Source organism: Balaenoptera physalus (genome assembly GCF_965194825.1).
Source record: "Balaenoptera physalus genome assembly, chromosome: 9".
Taxonomy (NCBI): domain Eukaryota; kingdom Metazoa; phylum Chordata; class Mammalia; order Artiodactyla; family Balaenopteridae; genus Balaenoptera; species Balaenoptera physalus.
This window is the reverse complement of record NC_138888.1, coordinates 101,507,908-101,527,118: the sequence shown is the minus strand read 5'-3', so window position 1 is coordinate 101,527,118 and position 19,211 is coordinate 101,507,908. Positions and strand designations below refer to the sequence as shown.

The 19,211-nt window shown below is 37.3% G+C and overlaps 2 protein-coding genes across 4 annotated transcripts in view; both read left to right on the top strand.

The window, feature by feature from the left end:
• The window catches only part of COL19A1 (collagen type XIX alpha 1 chain), a 398,856-nt gene that overhangs the window by 35,452 nt on the left and 344,193 nt on the right, over positions 1 to 19,211 (top strand). For all 3 annotated transcript variants that reach the window (XM_082474165.1, XM_082474166.1, XM_082474164.1), the window contains exons 2-4: positions 2,418 to 2,544; positions 15,307 to 15,381; positions 16,230 to 16,329. In XM_082474165.1, the coding sequence (XP_082330291.1) occupies positions 2,454 to 2,544; positions 15,307 to 15,381; positions 16,230 to 16,329 (266 nt within the window). In that variant the 5' untranslated portion in view covers positions 2,418 to 2,453. The remainder of the gene's footprint in view (positions 1 to 2,417; positions 2,545 to 15,306; positions 15,382 to 16,229; positions 16,330 to 19,211) is intronic.
• LOC309666628 (uncharacterized protein) overlaps positions 1 to 19,211 on the top strand; it is a 119,888-nt gene that overhangs the window by 71,536 nt on the left and 29,141 nt on the right. The gene's annotated exons all lie outside the window — the stretch shown is intronic.

Sequence of the window (19,211 nt, the reverse complement as noted above, 5' to 3'; positions counted from 1 at the left end):
ACAGTTACCAACTGCCTTGAAATAATAGCTAGGAAAAGTTTCCAAAGTCACATGAGGATTACGACCGTAGCTGGATGAGAGAGTTCAAAAGAAATAAGGCATAAAACCAGCTGTTTGATTTTTAGAACCACACATGTGGTTTTAATATTGTAATTTCTGCTTCTAGCTATTCATCCATAAATATCTAAATCTTGAATTAATTTAAAAATGCTGATCTTAGGGTATTTGGCACATACAGAATATCAAAGATAGTGGCTTTAGTTTTTTCTAAAGAGTGTCTATTGACAACATCTAGGCTTTGGTGTGATGCATTCTTTCATATCTGACTTGAATAAACTTTGAATTATGGCAAAAAATAATATAACATTATTTGTATATTTAATACTCTTACAATAGCTATTCTAATAATACTGAAATTGTTAAATACACTGAGAGGGCCATTATATTTTTACTTGCAGTTTGTTTCCATGTTAGTTACTTCAATATAAAAAATTAATTTAAGTAATGTTTAAGTTTTTCATTACAGGGATTCTTTTTAATGAATCTTTTATTATAATACCTGCAAAGTAGTAATCTACATTCAGAAAGACAAATAATTATGGGAGGTAACAAACTAAAGTTAAAAATGATGCCAATGGCAGGGTCAGATGAGGTAGGCATTGCATATATCCATTTTTTTCTTTAAATAGAAGGAAAGATTACTTTTCATGTGTGCAGTAATCACTCCAGTAGCAGTGACTATTCAATCCAGTAACAAACATAGTTAGGCTTATAGAAAATGTAATGATATAAATTAAGCCAAAATATGTAACACTAATATTCAGAAGAGAAAATAGAATTGTGAATACTATAATTCTATTTTAAAAATACAAATCATTTTATATGACCAAAAGAACGGGCAACAAAAGAAAAAAAAACAGATAAATTAAACTACATAAAAATAAAAAACTTCTGTGTAGCAAAGGACACAATTAACAGAGTGAAAAAACAACCCACAACATGAAAAAAAATGTTTGCAAATCATTATGTCTGATAAGGGGTTAATATCCAAAATATATAAAGAATTCCTACAGTGCAACAAAAACAAAACAAACAACCAGCTTAAAATAATGGGCAAAATAAGGGGACCTCTCTGGTGGTCCAGTGGTTAAGACTCCATGCTGCCAATGCAGGGGGCATGGGTTCGATCCCTGGTCAGGGAGCTAAGATCCCACATGCCGTGAGGCCAAAAAAAAAAAAAAAAAAATGGGCAAAGCATTTTGATAGACATTTGTCCAAAGAAGATATACAAATAGTTAATAAAAGATGCTCAACATCACTAATCCTTAGGGAAACGAAAATCAAAACCACAATGAGATACCATCTTACACCCATTAGGATGGCTGCTGTTAAAAAAAAAACAAAAAAAATGAAACAAAACAAAAAATCAGAATAGAATAAAGGATCTTGACAAGGATTGGAGAAATTGGAACCATGGTGCATTGTTGGTGGGAATGTAAAATGTTGCAGCTGCTACGGACAACAGTATGGCGGTTCCTCAGAAAATTAAAAGTAGAATTAGCATATGATCCAGCAATTCCATTTCTGGAAAGCATTGAAAGCAGGGACTTGAACGGATTTTTGTACATTCATGTTCATAGCATCATTATTCACAATAGCCACAAGGTGGGAGCACCCAGCGTCCATCAATGGGGGAGGAATGGACGGACAGAATGTGGTATTACGTACAGTGGAATGCCATTCAGTCTTAAAAAGAAAGAAAACACTGACACATGCTACAAGATGGTTGAACCTCGAGGACATTATGCCAGGTGAATAAAGTCACAAGAGGATAAATACAGCGTGATTCCACATGCACGTGACCTAGAGCAGTCAAATTTGTAGAGACAGAAAACAAGAATGGTGGTTGCCAGGGGCTGGGGTGGGAGAAATGGGGAGTTACTGTTTAATAGATACAGAGTTTCAGTTTTGCAGGATGAAAAGTGACGGGTGGTGGTGGTGATTATACAGCGTGAAGGTACTGAATGCCACTGAACTGTACACTTCAAAATGGTTAAGATGGTAAACTTTGTTATGCGTATTTTACCAGGATTAAAAATAAAGATATATACAAATCATCGTAAGTAGCGTGGCTTTACAAAAATTTAGAAGAAGAGAAATTTAAGTTATAAGAGGCTGTATGGATATTGATAATTAATTAGGAACTAATCTGAAAACATTTTCAGAGGCTTTCATGCATAATAAGGTATATATTAATATATAATGTCTAATTACATATATAATCAGATATCCAATTATATAATTATATATATTGTAAAAATCTATTGTGTTCTCTTTGGTGACGAGGATTTTCTGGAGATAATGATGAAGGGAACTGTATGCAATAAGCTCAATTCAGATATTTTGTTCTGTTGCAGGTCTGTGGCCACTGGATCCCATGGTTTTGAGGCGCCATGACACCCGCTGGCTCTTGGAAGCTTTGGTTCTGGGCAGCTATGCTCCTGCTTCCTGCTTCCGCTTCCGTGGTGAGCAGGGACAAGCCAGGTATCCAGGCCACCTCTTGTCCAGTCTCCAAATGTTATTTACAGTCTTTATTTTAAAGAATTATTAAAAATAAATCTTATTAGGGTTGAAGAGGCCATAGATAAATCTACTAGCACAAAATAGATAGTAATTTATTGTTTTCCCCATTGACCTTCACATTGCACATTGAGAATGTCTAAAATTACATTTTTATATGCATATTATATTAGTCTAAATAGCCTTTTCTTTCTCTCACTGATATTTACAAATATAAATATGTATGTACATCTCTGTGTGTGTCTATTTTTCCCTTTCCCCTTTAAATGAAGTTTTTCAAGTTATTCAAATTGTAAGTACGGAAACCCATCCCCAGTTAGGATTAACCAAGGACATAGCTAATGTTAATTAGGGAAAAGTGAAAAATAGAATAAGAAATAGAAAAGGAAATGTAGTTTAATTATATATCAATTTTGTAGTATCTCAGATGAGGCGAAAAAAAGATTAACAGTCGTGAGAGCACTTTTTGAACTAAATAGATAACATTTATTTGCAACTGTTCAGTTATCAACCTCATAAATATTTCCAAAGGACTTGAAGGCAATTTGAAACATTCACTTCCACCTCTGATTTTTAAAAATGATCCGGTGGCTAATTTGGAAGGCTTTTCTTGAACATTGAGTATGCGTAAGTTACTGACCTTGATGTACTTCATATTACAAAGTTGAACTAGACACATTGAAAAGCCATTTGCTGAGCAAAGAGAAACTTCAACTCACCTTCTATGCAAAGGATCACATACGATATATTCTGACCATGGTCACATATGATGATGTGTCCTGAGACTATGAGTCTTATTGTACTTATTCTTTTGAATGTTTCTTTCAGAATTTTTGCTAAACAGGTATAAACATACCCTAGTAGAGACTTTTGAGTTTGAAGCACTCATAAAATAAAAACAATCTCTTATAAAGATATAACACATCTGAGTCTCTCAGAGTGTTTTGTAAGTCTTTATGATTTTTTACTAATTTGGCAGGAGGTACATTTCATAAAATAATCTACATGAAAGTTTGAATATTCTAACACTGTACAAATGACATCCTGTGGCTATCATACTTTTTTGGGGGAAACTCTTTTTTCAGAAAAATCGGGCGTGACTCATGGCAAAAAGAAGTCCATAGGGTAGGGAGTTTATTCTGATAATGTTGCTACTCTTCTGAATTAAAAAAATATACATTTATTTATTTTGGCTATGCCAGTTCTTAGTTGCAGCATGCGGGCTCTTAGTTGTGGCATGCAGACTTCTTAGTAGCAGCATGCATGAGGGATCTAGTTCCCTGACCAGGGATCGAGCCCCAGGCCCCCTGTATTGGGAGCGCAGAGTCTTACCCACTGGACCACCAGGGAAGTCCCTCTTCTGAATCTTTTTTACATCTCTTCCTTTTAAGAGACATAGCAGGAAATGCAATTTGCTACTTAATCAGAGGGAATAGGACTTTTTTGGTTCGAAAGGAGAATGAATCAGTTTCTAGGCACATGCTAGTGTGTAATAAATAAATGTTCCTGATGATAATGATTTGAAGGATCTCCATAAATGGTTTTCCAATTTTAGTGTGAGCACGAATCATCTGGGGTACTGATTCCAGAGTCCCACTCCCAGAGATTCCTATGATGAGGGACAGCCTGGGGTGGGATTCAGTAATTTACATCTTTAACCAGCTCCCCAGGTGAATCTAATGCCGTATGTTTGTGGAAAACAGAGGAACACTCACCTTTGGGATGATTAACTATTTCTTTTTTTTTTTTTTTAATGATACAAATGAGCTTATTTATTTATTTATTTATTTATTTTTATTTTTGGCTGTGTTGGGTCTTCGTTTCTGTGCGAGGGCTTTCTCTAGTTGTGGCAAGTGGGGGCCACTCTTCATCACGGTGCGCGGGCTTCTCACTATCGCGGCCTCTCTTGTTGAGGGGCACAGGCTCCAGATGCGCAGGCTCAGTAGTTGTGGCTCACGGGCCTAGTTGCTCCACGGCATGTGGGATCTTCCCAGACCAGGGCTCGAACCCGTGTCCCCTGCATTGGCAGGCAGATTCTCAACCACTGCGCCACCAGGGAAGCCCTATTTCTTTTTATTATTATTATTTTTTTCTTAGCTGGTTGTCTTTCACCTTACACTACCAGGTTGCATTTATTTATTTATTTAGACTTTAATAACTTTTTTGGGAGGGGTAAGAGCACTTAGCATGAGCTCCTCTCTGGTAACAAATTTCTAGGTATACAGTACTGTTCGCTATAGATCTTGTGAACAGTACTGATCACCTTGCGTAACTGAAACTTCTCCATCTTGGGATTCCCCTGAATGTTTTGCTCTTGTAGCTTGGCTATCTCAATTCTTTAATCAGGTTATATTGTTATGTGGGAAGACTGAAATGCATATATTCTGGCCCAATTTACCCTACCAAATTAATCTTTCTGAAAGATTTTCCCAAGAGTGAGAATTCCAAATTAATTGGAACTCTAGTAAGATTCACGTAACCTGAAGCACTAAGGGAAATTCCTAAAGAAAAACAATGAAGAGTTGTTTTTTATCGGGGCATTTGGTAGGAGATGCTTGTGAAACAGCCCACACTAAACGTGCCATGGAAATTGCTTAACTGCAAGTATCGTTTGCGTTCATTGAAAATGTCAGCACAGCGCTGTCATGAGGATTATTGAAGAGTATAACATTTCGGGCCTGGCCTGACAGGGACTCTTCTCATGTCTTGTGTGTCTGATTCACAGCACAAAGTTCCCTTTTTAGTTTCCTCATGTGCAGACCTGCGCCTGTGGTCACTAACCATTTACCGGAGGGAAGTGATTACAGCCTAAAAATAAAATATAACAAATCTGAGGGAGAGGCTAGGGTTTCAGCTCTGGAGTCTGTGAAGTGGTCAACAATCTGCTGTTAAACTTAAATACACGAAGGATAAATCGAGTCTTTTAATTGCTTTACTTAACCCAATGGTGTGCCTAACGATTGCTTGCAATATTGGCCCAGTTGGGATGGAATTCAAGAGTAATATGGAGGGATTCGATAACACCTTTAATATTAAAATCTTGAAGCTATTCAGAATTAGCTATTCCATATTCTTTCGTCAGTTTTACTATTATGTTGAGATTATGACATAAGGCATGTTTGCATATTTTCACACTGCAGATAAACAATTTGAATGTGGCCGTTTCAGTTTAGTTGTCAAAAGAGGGTGGGGAAGAGAGTTGTATTAATAAATATACATCACAGAGATCATCTCAAAACTTGCTTTAATTACTTTCTTAAAACTTTTCTCTATGATAGAAGCTTATGTCTCATAATGGTTCCTCTTTCTCCTGCATTTCCCTTTATCTGTTCTAAGGCAAAAGTACTGAGTTACCATCAAAAGTAATAAAAACAGAAAATAAGGTAAGAAAGAGCAGCAAAAAAAGCCAGACTCAATAAAGAGATAATAGAACGCCATCCCTTTCACTTACGGTAAAACTTCAGGTTAAGTGTCTTGATGGAATTGATTATAAACTTAGGCCCCAAACTATACACATACACCCTTTTAAACTAGTTTTCTATTGATTATAAGGAAAAACGATTCTTCTGAAATTTGGCTTTTACTAATTGACACACGCTGCACTCTTAAACTCAGAGTAGAAGTATGCTATTATATAGAGAATTTTATTTTGTGTTTTGAAGAATTCCTCATGTTCAGTATGGTACCGGGTAAGAGTCCTACTGCTGACAAATGTACTTTGTAACTCCTAAATTTTTAAAGTGCAGGAAAGCTTCACAATTATTAAATAAAGATTATAGCTCCTAACCTGGTATACTCCTCTGGGGGAACGGTTTTGGATAAAAAATTAGCAGTGAAGGTTCTGTGACCCCTCGTTACCCCTTTGTTAAAATAGCTGTGTTCCCATTTTTTTCTCGTTTGGTCACTTTTCCATATTTTTTTGTTATATTCTGGTCCAATGTGCTAACCTCTTATTGTTAACCATTGTTTTTCTCCCAACCTAGGATACTCTGTAATCCTTCATCAGACGTATTAGCAAAGTATGAAGTGTACAGGGGTCCCTAGGGCAACTAGTAACAATTAAATGAAAGGCCTCTGTCAATGGGAAGTCTCTCAGCCTTTAAAAAAAAAAAAAAGCAAAACACCTAAAGGCTGTTATTTGGATCCATTTATGAAAAGAAAACAAACAAGTTCTAAGTCTGTGGTAAATTACTGCTCTTCAACTTCCCCAAACCTGATCTTGAGACAAATGTTGTGTCATGAGTTTTGTCACTAAAGGTAAAGAGAACAATTTTCCTAATGCATGTTAGAAAACAAGATAGATACCTGTCAGAGTGGCCATCATCAAAAAGACCACAAATAACAAATGCTGGAGAGGATGCGGAGAAAAGGGAACCTCGTGCACTATTGATGGGAATGTAAATTGGTGCAGTCACTGTGGAGAACAGTATGGAGGTTCCTCAAAAAACTAAAAATAGAACTACTACATGACCCAGCAATCTCACTCCTGGATATATATCCCGAAAGAAACAAAAACACTAATCTGAAAAAATAAATGCACCCCAGTGTTCACAGCAGCACTATTTACAATAGCCAAGATATGGAAGCAACCTAAATGTCCATCAACAGATGAATGGACAAAGAAGATGTGTATATATACAATGGAAAATTACTCAGCCATAAAAAAGAACGAAATTTTGCCATTTGCAGCAACATGGACAGACTTGGAGGGTGTTATTCTGTGTGAAATAAGTCAGAGAAAGAAAAATACTGCAGGTTATCGCTTATATGTGGAACTAAAAAATAAAATAAGCTAGTGAATATAACAAAAAAGAAACAGACTCACAGATGTAGAGAACAAACTAGTGGATACCAGTGGGGAGAGGGAAGGGGAGGGGCAGGATAGGGGTAGGGGATTAAGAGATACAAATTATTATGTATAAAATAAGTAAACCACAAGGATATACTGTACAATATGGGGAATACAGCCAATATTTTATAATAACTATAAATGGAGTATAACCTTTAAAATTTTTGAATCACCATGTTGTACACCTGAAACATATTATATTGTACATCAAATATACCTCGATAAAAAAAAGAGTGATAAACAGAAAGCCTGTGAAACTGGGCAGATTTAACTGTGATTTTACAGGTAATAATAATTCCATAATATGTTATGTGGACTCCAGAGGCTATGAAGAAATAGAAAAAATAAAGCAGGTGAAATGGACAAGAGAGAGGAAATATTGCAATTTCTCAGGAGATAGCTGTTGCCCTTCTTCCCTTCAGGCCTTACCTCCTGTGTAACGCCATCCATCCCTGTGGCTTTAAGTATGGTTTGTATGTCAATCACTCCCAAATTTACCTCACAGCCCGCCCCTCTTTTGCGTTCCATACCGGTATTTCCTAATGGCATCTTGACCTTGACATTTCTGTCTCTTTTCCCCCGCAGCTGAATTCACTCCTCGTCCAATCTCCTTTTCTTCCTCTTACTGATTCATTTCAGTAAACTCACCTGTTACCCAGTTGAGCCAGGCAGCTCCCCCTCCTCCCTACGTTCAGTCTGTTATCACGTCCTGTTGATTCTTTTTTTTTTTACAAGAAATTTTTTTAAAATTTATTTTATTTATTTATTTTTGGCTGCACTGGGTCTTCGTTGCTGCGCACGGGCTTTCTCTAGTTGTGGCGAGTGGGGGCTACTCTTTGTTGCGGTGCACGGGCCTCTCATTGCAGTGGCCCCTCTTGTTGCGGAACACAGGCTCTAGGCACACGGGCTCAGTAGTTGTGGCACGCGGGCTTCAGTAGTTGTGGCTCACGGGCTCTAGAGCACAGGATCAGTAGTTGTGGCGCACGGGCTTAGCTGCTCCACAGCATGTGGGATCTTCCTGGACCAGGGCTCAAACCCATGTCCCCTGCATTGGCAGGTGGATTCTTAACCACTGCGCCACCAGCAAAGTCCCCGTCCTGTTCATTCTTGTGTCTCAGTTCCTTCCCCCTTGTCCACCTTCAGTGTCACCTCTTTAAGTTATCACCCTATCTGGCCTCCAAGAGAATGAACATGTGGGTGAGGTTGCCAGATGAAATACCGGCCACCCAGTTAAGTCTGAAGTGGGACAAATAATGAAAACATTTTAGTATAAGTATGCTCCATATATTGTATCAGAAATACATATACTAAAAATATTTTTGTTCTTTATCTGACATTCAGATTTCATTGGGCACCTGTGTTTTCATTTGCTGTATTTGGCAATCCTACATGGTATGAAGGGAGGAGAGGCTGTTTCATTATTTAGAGGGCGGTCAGGGAAGGCTGACCTCATGGGGGGGCAGTTAAGCAGAGACAGGAAGGTAGTGAGAGAGTGAAGCACGTGATCACCTGGAAAGCAGCACACGCCAAGGCCCCGAGGAAGGGGCGTGCTCAGCGTGTAGGAGGAACAGCGAGAAAGAGCGGGAGACTGGAGTCCAGCGAGTGAGGAGGAGGAGGAGAGGGGGCACGAGCTCCTCAGAAATGCAACTGTGCTTTATGTGTTGTCACCATCTGATTTCTGAGCCTGCAAGCTCAAAGGCTAGACCTTGGACTCTGGTAAACTTCACCAGGGCAGTAGACGCTGCCCTTTGAGACCTCTTGGGAGATGCTAAAACCTTGCCCTCTAGGACTACCAGCGGGAAGGCTTCTGAATTTATGTCTTTCAGTCACATATCTTCCCTAAAGACCTCTCAACAAGCCTTAATTCACAGGTAGTTTAATACTGTAATACTGAGTTATTCATGATACATTTAAGTACAAATGTGTGGAAACATGTGCACTTAGCAAAGTTAAAATATAAATTATATATCCACTAGGCAAATGATATATTTCCTTTCTTTGCAATCAGTAAAGTGGTATATTAATAGCTTAAGTAATGCTAAGAACCCTCTACAAATTGTAAAGGTGTAATAGAACATGTATACATTTATTTTTCAGGATGCCTCTCATTTTGACTTTTCCCCTTGTCTTTGTGGTGTGCAAGGAATGACTTCACTCCTGGTTTTTCCTAAGGCCAGAGGCCTCTGGGGCCACAGAGAAGTGACTGGTCCGTTTTCTGTATGAGCATCAGCAAAATACACACATCTTTTAGGTATTCAATCAGCGGGGAAAAAAATGGAAAATTAAAAGAATGGATTTAACTGTTCTGGGCTTTTTAGCTATTTGAGAGGAGAAAGAAGGAATTGAACATGCCTTCCGTGATTAAACTGAAGACTTTTATATATGAGTGGGTATAGAAAGACCAGAACAATGATGGGAAAAATATGTTTTAAAAGACACGTGATCTAATCTCCAGACTAGAATGCTTAACAATATAAAAGGAGGCCCAGTCAGCAGGTGAAAACAAGCATAAGCATTTAGAGATTAAGGGAACAAGTGATTTTTTTAAAGCACGTGTTTCAAACTGAGAGTGAGGACAAAGTATATTTCCACTAAAGAATGAGGAGAGTATCATAGGTACTCTATTATTTTGTTTAGAACATGTTTTTGAGAAGGATGTTCAGTATAGAGAAAAAAGCTGGACTATGGGAAATGAGTCTTATTTCAGCTTTGCCATTGAGTTACTATGTGATCTGGGGGAAAATCACATAAGTTCTCTTGAATGATCTGTTCTTAGGTCCTCAGGTTTCTAATTTTTAGAGGGAGAGAAGGGTAAAATGTATGTAATTACATACATTGGTAAAATGTATGTAATTACACACATTTGTAAAATGTATGTAATTTTTTGTAGATAATCTAGATAAAATCTAGATAATCTTCCCCAAATCTGACCTAGTTGTCTTCTTTTCTGGTTCCTTTAACCCCTTTCAATATCCTTCCAACCCTATAAGCTGACCAGATCCTTCAAGCTAAGTCAGGAGGAAAGTGGGTCTGAAAATCACTGACAGCATCTTAGCATGAATTTGTCAAAAACTTCTGCATTTATGTTTCAAAAGGTCTGTTGATTAAGGGCCCCTAAGTAGTGCATCTTTTGTGGTGAAGTTTTAATAATTACTTTTGAAAGGTTCCCAAGAGCCTTTGAAATGACACTGCTGCCGGGATTCTCCTGTCTACCTGACAGGATGCTTGGATATTTGGGTCTTATCAGTAGTTCTTCAAGATAACACGCACATTTACGCAAAAAGTATGCTTTACTTTATATTAAAATGCAAGTGTCAATGCTTAAAGAAATTAACATATCCATCTTTTAATAGCCACTTCTACTGTGTTGCCATTTTTATGCAATGGACCATGAGACTCATGCATTCAGCTTATTGTGCCTTGAGTCTTACCCCAAAGAATTAACATTTAGTTGTTTTTTTAAACTTTAAGTTGAAGTTGAATAAAATTGAGTTAAAATTGAATATATATATATTCTTTTTCAGATTCTTTTCCATTATAGGTTATTACAAGATATTGAGTATAGCTCCCTGTTCTGTACAGTAGGTCCTTGCTGTTTACCTATTATATATATAGTAGTGTGCATATGTTAATCCCAAACTTCTAATTTATCCCTCCCCCCGTTTCCCCGTTGGTAGCCATAAGTTCGTTCTCTATGTCTGTGAGTCTATTTCTGTTTTGTAAATAAGTTCATTTGTATCATTTTTTAGATTCCACATATAAAGTGATATCATGATATTTGTCTTTGTCTGACTTACTTCACTTAAATTAACATTTAGTTTTCATTTGTTTTGTTCAGCTTTTCATAACAGAGCACATATTCTAGAGCTATAAAGCTGTATTTGATTTTCATAAACTAAATACTTTAGTGAAGAAATACTTTCATAAATATTGCTGGAAATGTTCAATTTTCTTCACTTCAAAGTGACAGGTTTATTACTTTGACATCATCATATATTCATTAGATCCTCAGAAGAATTTAAATAAGATATATACTGTTTCCAACTTGGCAATAAGCTAACATAGCTTCCACTCATTACCGAAGTGTCACAGTAGGAAGTTCCTTCCGCAGTCTGGATATTTGCTTTGCCAATCATCTACTGGGGTTTCCCTACATATGTTGTGAAGAATTTAAAGTTAACCTCATTTTCTACAGTCATATAGTCATTCAAAGTCATTGTAAAAATTTGATCAGAATTTTGGTGTTTTGTTTTGCAAAAATTATTTTTAGCTTAAAGTGTTTTCTCACAGACATGCTGTTTTGTATGACACACACCGAGGTCCACAAATCTTAGGTGCACAGTGTAATGCATTTTTGCATATGTATCTACACATCTGTGAAACTGCCACTCAGATCCAAATATAGAACTTTCCATAACCCCAGAAGGCTTTCCTGTAACTACTCCCAGTTGACACCCCACCAAGCTAATCAGTACTCTGACATAGATCAGTCATGCAATCTCTTGAACTTCATATAAATGGAATTCTGCAGCTTGTGTTCTTTGGGGAATGGTATTTTTTTCCACTTAACATTGTGTCTCTGAGGTTCATCCAGGTCATTGCATGTAGCAGTAGTTCATTCTTTTTTCTATACTTTTTCATTGTATTTACCACAATTTGTTCATTTACCCTCTCGTCAATGGACATTTGGGTTGTTTCCAGTTTTAGATTATTATGAGTTATGCTGCGAGGAATATTCTCTTCTAAAAGAGCCATTTACACCATTTTTGTACTCATTTCTCTTGGGTCATTGAATTTCCAGGTCATAGAGTTCATGAATATTTAGCTTTAGGAGATGCTGCCAAACAATTTTCTAAAATGGTTGTACTGATTTTCACTCCCACGAGCAACGTAGAGGAGTCTTCCTTTTGTTCCACGTCCTCATCAGTATTTGAGGCTGTCAGTTCTTTCATTTTTGGCCATTTAGCGGTATATCATTGTGGTTTCACTTTGCATTTCCCTGATCACTGATGATGTTAAGCACTATTTCATATGCGGGTTGGCATTTTGGATATTCTCTTTTGTGAAGTGCTTAGTTTTTAGGCACATTTTCAAAATAGGGTTTTCAATCTTCTCCTCATTGATTGGTGAGAATTCTTTGTATGTTCTGGATGTGATGCTTTCTTGCATATACGTATTGTAATGGTCTGTGGCTAGCCTTTTCACTCTTTTAATGTTGTCTTGTGATTATTAAGATTTTAATGAAGTCCAGTTTATCAACCTTTCATGTTTTCTGTGTCCCTATCAAGAAATATTTGCTCCCCTCAGTTCATGAAGATTTTATGTTTTCCTGTAGTTCGTTATTGTTTTACCTTTCGTGTTCAGGTCTAAGATCATCTCTGATTAATTTCTGTGCATGGTTTGAGGTAGGGGCTACAGTCCAGTGTTTTTCCTTTTTTTAAGTATTTGTTTATTTATTTATTTTTGGCTGTGTTGGGTCTTCGTTTCTGTGCGAGGGCTTTCTCTAGTTGCGGCAAGCCGGGGCCACTCTTCATCGCGGTGCGTGGGCCTCTCACTATCATGGCCTCTCTTGTTGCGGAGCACAGGCTCCAGACGCGCAGGCTCAGTAGTTGTGGCTCACGGGCCTAGTTGCTCCGCGGCACGTGGGATCTTCCCAGACCAGGGCTCGAACCCGTGTCCCCTGCATTGGCAGGCAGATTCTCAACCACTGCGCCACCGGGGAAGGGAAGCCCCCAGTGTTTTTCAACATGGACATTCAGTTGATCCAGAATCACTGACTGAAAAGACCATCCTTTTCCCATCGAATTGCAGTGGCCCTTTTGTGGTAAATAAGGAGACCACATGTGCACAGGTCTGTGTTTGGACTCTCTGTCCCATTAATCTATTTATATGTGCACCAAGATCACGTTATAAAAACCCCTGGTGTCCAATAGTACATGTTCTCAGGCTTGTTCTTCAGTTTTGCCTTAGCTGTTCTAGTTTTTTTGGAGTTCACCTTAAATTTGAGAATCAGCTTGTCAGTTTTCACAGGCACAGACACACACACACACAACCTGTTGGGATTTTAATTGTTATTGCACTACGTCTAGATATAAAATTGAGAATTGACATCTTAACAATACCGAGTCTTCCAGTCTAAATACTTGGTTAATCCACTCAGTCCTTTAGGACTTTAATTTCTCTCTGCAACATTCTCTAGTTTTCAGTGCAGAGATCTTGATGAGATGCTTGGTTTTTATAAAGATGATGATGAACTCAGATAAAAAATTGGTATGATTTCAATTTTCTCAAAAAATGGGTAGTGTTTACAAAAGACCCAATTTTAGTATTATTTAGGACATGCAATCATGTTAAGATCTCTGAGACAGGAATTTCCAAAGTAACTAAGTAATCTCTAAAATATTCAGTGCCATATATTTTAATTGTGTGGATTGCAGCTTTTAAATCTAAGTGGTAGCACTATTTATAATCCGATTTATTCTCCTGGTTAAATATATTAAGCTGATGCCCTGTCACCACCCTTGAAGTCTTTGACACATTTGTTAAATGAAGGGCTGAGAGGCTGAGCATTTGACCAGGAGAACTGATAGTTTCCACTTTCCATAGAGCAGGAGATCAGTTTGGTTTTCAGCAGTTTATCTCCTCTCTGTCATAAAAACTTTCAGGTCATTATACCCAAACATGAATTTTAGACACTTTAGAAAATTAAGGTTGTGATCGCATGATGCCAAAATAGTTCATCAATTTAGCTTAAGAACTGTCCAGTTGTACAATTGGCATATTATAAAAACTAGCTGCAATTTTGTCTGGATTGGCTATTAATTTCCTAGAATCTAGGCTGAATTAAATTTAAACAAACCCCAGATAATAAGAAATTAGTGTATGTATGTACATTACTATTTTACTGTGTCGTGGTGCAGTGAATATGTAAATTCGCTGTAAGTGGAGGCAAACTTTATCTTTTATTTCTTTGAACATCGTTAATTGCCTTAGCATATAATTAATACTTTCTCAATGATTTTTAACTCATTTATTTTTCATTATAGGCCACTTTGGTATGGCAGAGGTCTTTGCTTTTGCTCTTTAGTTTTATTTTAATAACTTAGTTCAGGCTGCTCTAACAAGAATACCATAGGCTTGGAGGCTTAAACTACAGACGTTTATGTCTCACAGTTCTGGAGGCTTAGAAGTCCGAGATCAGGCTGCCAGCCTGACCAAGTTCTGATGAGAACCCTCCTCCTGGTTTCCTCACAAGGCAGAGAGAGAGAAAGAGCTCCTGTTCCTCCACCCTTTTGTAAGGACATCCATCCCATCACCAGGGCTCCGTCCCTATGGCCTCATCCAAACCTGATTCCCTCCCAAAAGCCCCGTCCCCAGATACCACCACACTGGGGATTAAGACCTCGGCATATGCATTTAGGGAGGGATACATTTAGTCCAGTGCAGTCTCCTTCTACTCTAGAGTTTAATATCACTAATACCTAAACCTGAATCCAAGGTGTGTGAAAATAGTAGTAGGTCATTTCTTCTAACATTAGGATATAATTTGAATATGAAAATTTAACGATATTAAAGCTAGCAAATTTCCTAATGTCAAGTACAGAGCGACAATTAGAACATGAGAGCAAACAGTAGCTAACACTGACAAGCGTTCCCTGTGTACCAGGGACTTCACATACATAACCACGTGTATTCCTGACGAACACACTGTGAGGTGGGTAATACTCTTATCCTTATTTAAAAGAAATTTAATAAAGCGGTTTAATTTCTTTCCATTTTATCTTACATTTCTGATTGTATCGTATGATTCAAACTTATTTGAAAAAAATGATAGACAATGTAGTGAAAATTCTCAATACCTTTTTTTTTTTTAATAGAAAAACAATGTCCTATACTGAGGAAAGAGGGACACCAGTTTACACCAGACTACAGAGATAAAGTTGAAGTTTCAGGTAAGCATTACAGTTCTTCACAAAGAAACATTTTTGTGTAAAATTATCACCAAACACGTAGTGTATTGTAGGTGACTCCTTCACATTGTAATTTAAGATAACACCAATACTAAAAAATTAAAAGCAAAGAAGTCAAATGATGTACAAAAATTTCTGAGCGCAGAATTCTACATCATTTAATCTAGGACCACCAACAACTCAACCTCTTGGAGAACAAAAGTTATTTAAAATTTTAGAACTTGTATCCATTGTAGAAAATTTGAAAAAAAGAAGAGAAAATGTATGAGAAAGAAGATCTCACTACCCAAATACAGTCATGATTCCCTTTTTGCAACATTCTTATCTTTCTCTTTCTCTTTTTTCCTTTCATCCCCCGTTTTCTCTCCCACCCTTCCCCCACCCACATACGCACACGTAATCCTAAAACATATACTGCATTTGAAATCTGAGCATTTCCCCACATCAACATATATTTTTCTAAAGCACGATTTCTTTTAAAAGGCTGCTTAGATTTCAATTGAATGGCTGTAGTATTTTTTACTTAACTAATTCTCTGTCTTTAGCTATCAGAGCTGCTACAATAAACTACTCTGATTACTTATTTAGAATAATTCCTAGGCCAAAGAAAATTAATACTTGAATCTTTTGACATATATTTCATCCTCCTATATCCTAAACAGAGGAAAAAGAAATCAAGAAATGTTGCTGATCATAAAGAGCAGATTTAACTTGAAATAAGTCAGTCTACAGATAAGGACTACAAAAAATCCTATTTAAAAGTCGGTATCTCTGTGAATTTACTAAATTTAATAAAACTGCTGGATTAAGTCATTTGTCACATTTCTCAGGTTTTGACCTAGGAGAGCGCTTTTCTCTGAGACGTGTGTTTTGTGAAGGTGATAAAACTTGCTTCAAATTGGGAAGTTCACTTCTTATTAGAGACACCATGTAAGTAAAATAATAATTTTTCTCTACATTTTTAAAAAATTTATTTATTTTTATTTAATTTATTTATTTTTGGCTGCGTTGGGTCTTCGTTGCTGCGTGCGGGCTTTCTCTAGTTGCGGCGAGAGAGGTCTACTCTTCGTTGCGTTGCAAGGACTTCTCAATGCGGTGGCTTCTCTTGTTGCGGAGCACGGGCTCTAGGTGCGTGGGCTTCAGTAGTTGTGGCTCGTGGGCTCAGTAGTGGTGGCGCACGGTCTTAGTTGCTCCGTGGCATGTGAGATCTTCCTGGGCCAGGGATCAAACCCATGTCCCCTGCATTGGCAGGTGGATTCTTAACCACTGCGCCACCAGGGAAGCCCTTTCTTTACATTTTAATAATACAACATAAACTACTTTCTAAAGAGATTCCAAATAATTTGTTTAAAAATAAAAAGTCTTGTTGACAGTAACACAATCACTTGAATGCTGTGGTAAATGTGTTGTTTGATTCTTTGTGGTTTTTAGTAATCTTTACAAACTGATCTTGTTCTATAGCGTAAATTTACATGTATAGATAGAGGCATAATCTTTACAGAATAGTGATTAAATTTGTTTTTGAAGAAATATTATTTATGTTTAAATAGACATAACCAAAATTAGATTTTAAAATGTGAATTTTAAACATAAGACACAATGTAGACTTAGAGACAAAAGAGTGATATTTATTATATGTATTTCCACATGCTTCATGCATATAGATAAGCTCCATGGTAAATTAAAATAAAAGAACTTAGCCCTTATTGTATATTCATTTTATATATTGTGTAGAGTATATAGTAAAGAAAAGCTTTGTTTTTGGTCTTGTTACTCATTTCATTTCAAAATGAATTTACTGAAGGTTTTTTTTTTTATTGTTGGTTTGTTATCTTTACTATACTATTTCTTCTGATAAATATGAGATTAAGAAGAATGACTTGCCACTTAAATACTGACAATTTGTCAGCAATTATACAAGGCAATAATAATTCCCCATATGGTTGGCTATATGTAATTGGAGGATGGATCAATAGTAATTCAGAAAGCTTGAGTCATCAGGGAGGCAAATACAGCGTATATGGTCCTGATAGTCAGCCTTTGAGCCCAAGATGAACATTCCAGGGTATGGATACACTGCAATGAATAAAGCATCAAATTCTGTTTGGTTTAATATGCAACACAGATGTTTTTGTGTGAAAACATACATGGATGTTTTCACTTCCTGATGGGTATTCTAATATTTAAGTTACCAGACAGGGTTGTTGAGAAATCTCAGCATTGAAATTCTCAAAGGGAAATAGCATTAATTATCTCGTTGCCTATCCTCAGATGCACTGTATAAACCAAGTTCCTAACTCCCTGAGCAAAGTTTCTTTTAAACTTTCTATTTTGTGATACTTTAGATACTTTTAGTTTAATGATATGGTTCCTTAAAAGTAAACTGCTCAGTAATTGTTAAGAAATCAGAGGGCTAAGGAAGAGGGTAATTTGATACCAGGGGATGTAATGGGCGATTTGTCTGGTGGAGAACTTCAGCAGATGTCACTGTACAGACCTATGCTACTGTGGGCGTCTTAAGCCTGAAGGTGGCTTCACATGCAGGCATTAAACCCTCAGGGCTTGACAGCTTCCTATTTGGGTATTCATATGCAGCAAAGAAAAGTCAACATGTATCTCATCTATATTTCATCTATATTGGTTTAGATGTTTCTTAACTACAAGTAGATAACTTTAATTAATGAGTTTAAGCAAGGCAATAAATTCCCTTCCAAAAATTAAAATGCATTTTCTCTCTCGCCCTTTTCCTGATGATTTAAACCCCTCTAAGTCTGGCCAGGTGGCCAGAGTACTGGAGAGACAATCTTTGAAAATTCATTGAGCCTGTGTATAAGAAGACGCAGCGAATTTTAAGTAGCTACATTGGAAAATTTCCTGCCACAGTTAGACATTGCCATTCTCTTTTGAATACGTGTGATAATAAATATTAGGTACTACTTGAAATTTACTTTCCGACCTCTGGCTCTAAATCACGGTGCGACTGCCGGGCAACTGATGTGCATGAAGTCTCAGGCTCTGTCAGCAGAACCCGGTCCCTCCACTGCAGGAAACTGGAGGGGATCTGGTTAAGCTGACTAGCAAGTGTCAAGTAGCTTGGCCCAGCTCCACTTACATTTCGCTCCGTGAGCCAAGGATGCTAGGATGCTTCTCTCACATGATGCCATTCTGATTTTTCAATGAGACTGGAGTAAAGTTGCAGCTATTTATATATTTGTAAATGAGCCATCTTGCAGAATCAGCATGGGAGAAGGCAGATGCTAGTTTATATGGAAATTGGGACTCTTTCTGTGCCTGAGCTTGTTTTTATTGTTCTGGCACCTTCCAGGTGAGGTTTACGAGGGGAGAGATCTCATGAGTTGTTGGTCAGGTACCCACTGGGCACACTTAGTGCCTTGAGCCTGGCTTAATGTGAGGACCCAAAGGCAGCTCTTGCAAGGGTCCTTCAGATCAACACTGTTGTACCCAAAAAGATGGCACAGGCTCGGGGAACATCTGACAAGGTTTCTATGTTTGGTTTTCTTTTCTTTTCATGTCCATTCTTTAGTATTCCTTAGGATAGCAAATGGTAAGTATTTGGGTGCTTTAAAAGATTCTGGGTGGCATGCTAACCAGTTTTCTAGAATTAGCATCTTTTTAGAGGAAATTTTCTCAGCTTCTTGTATCTACAAGTATCTCTGGTTATGTGAAAGAAATTATTTCTCTACAGATTGAGAGCAATATCCCAGATGATCATACTCTGATTATCTTTAAATTGTCTTTTGGCAATGATCAGGGCAAAATGGTGAAGTTTTGAGAGAAAACATACACAGAAC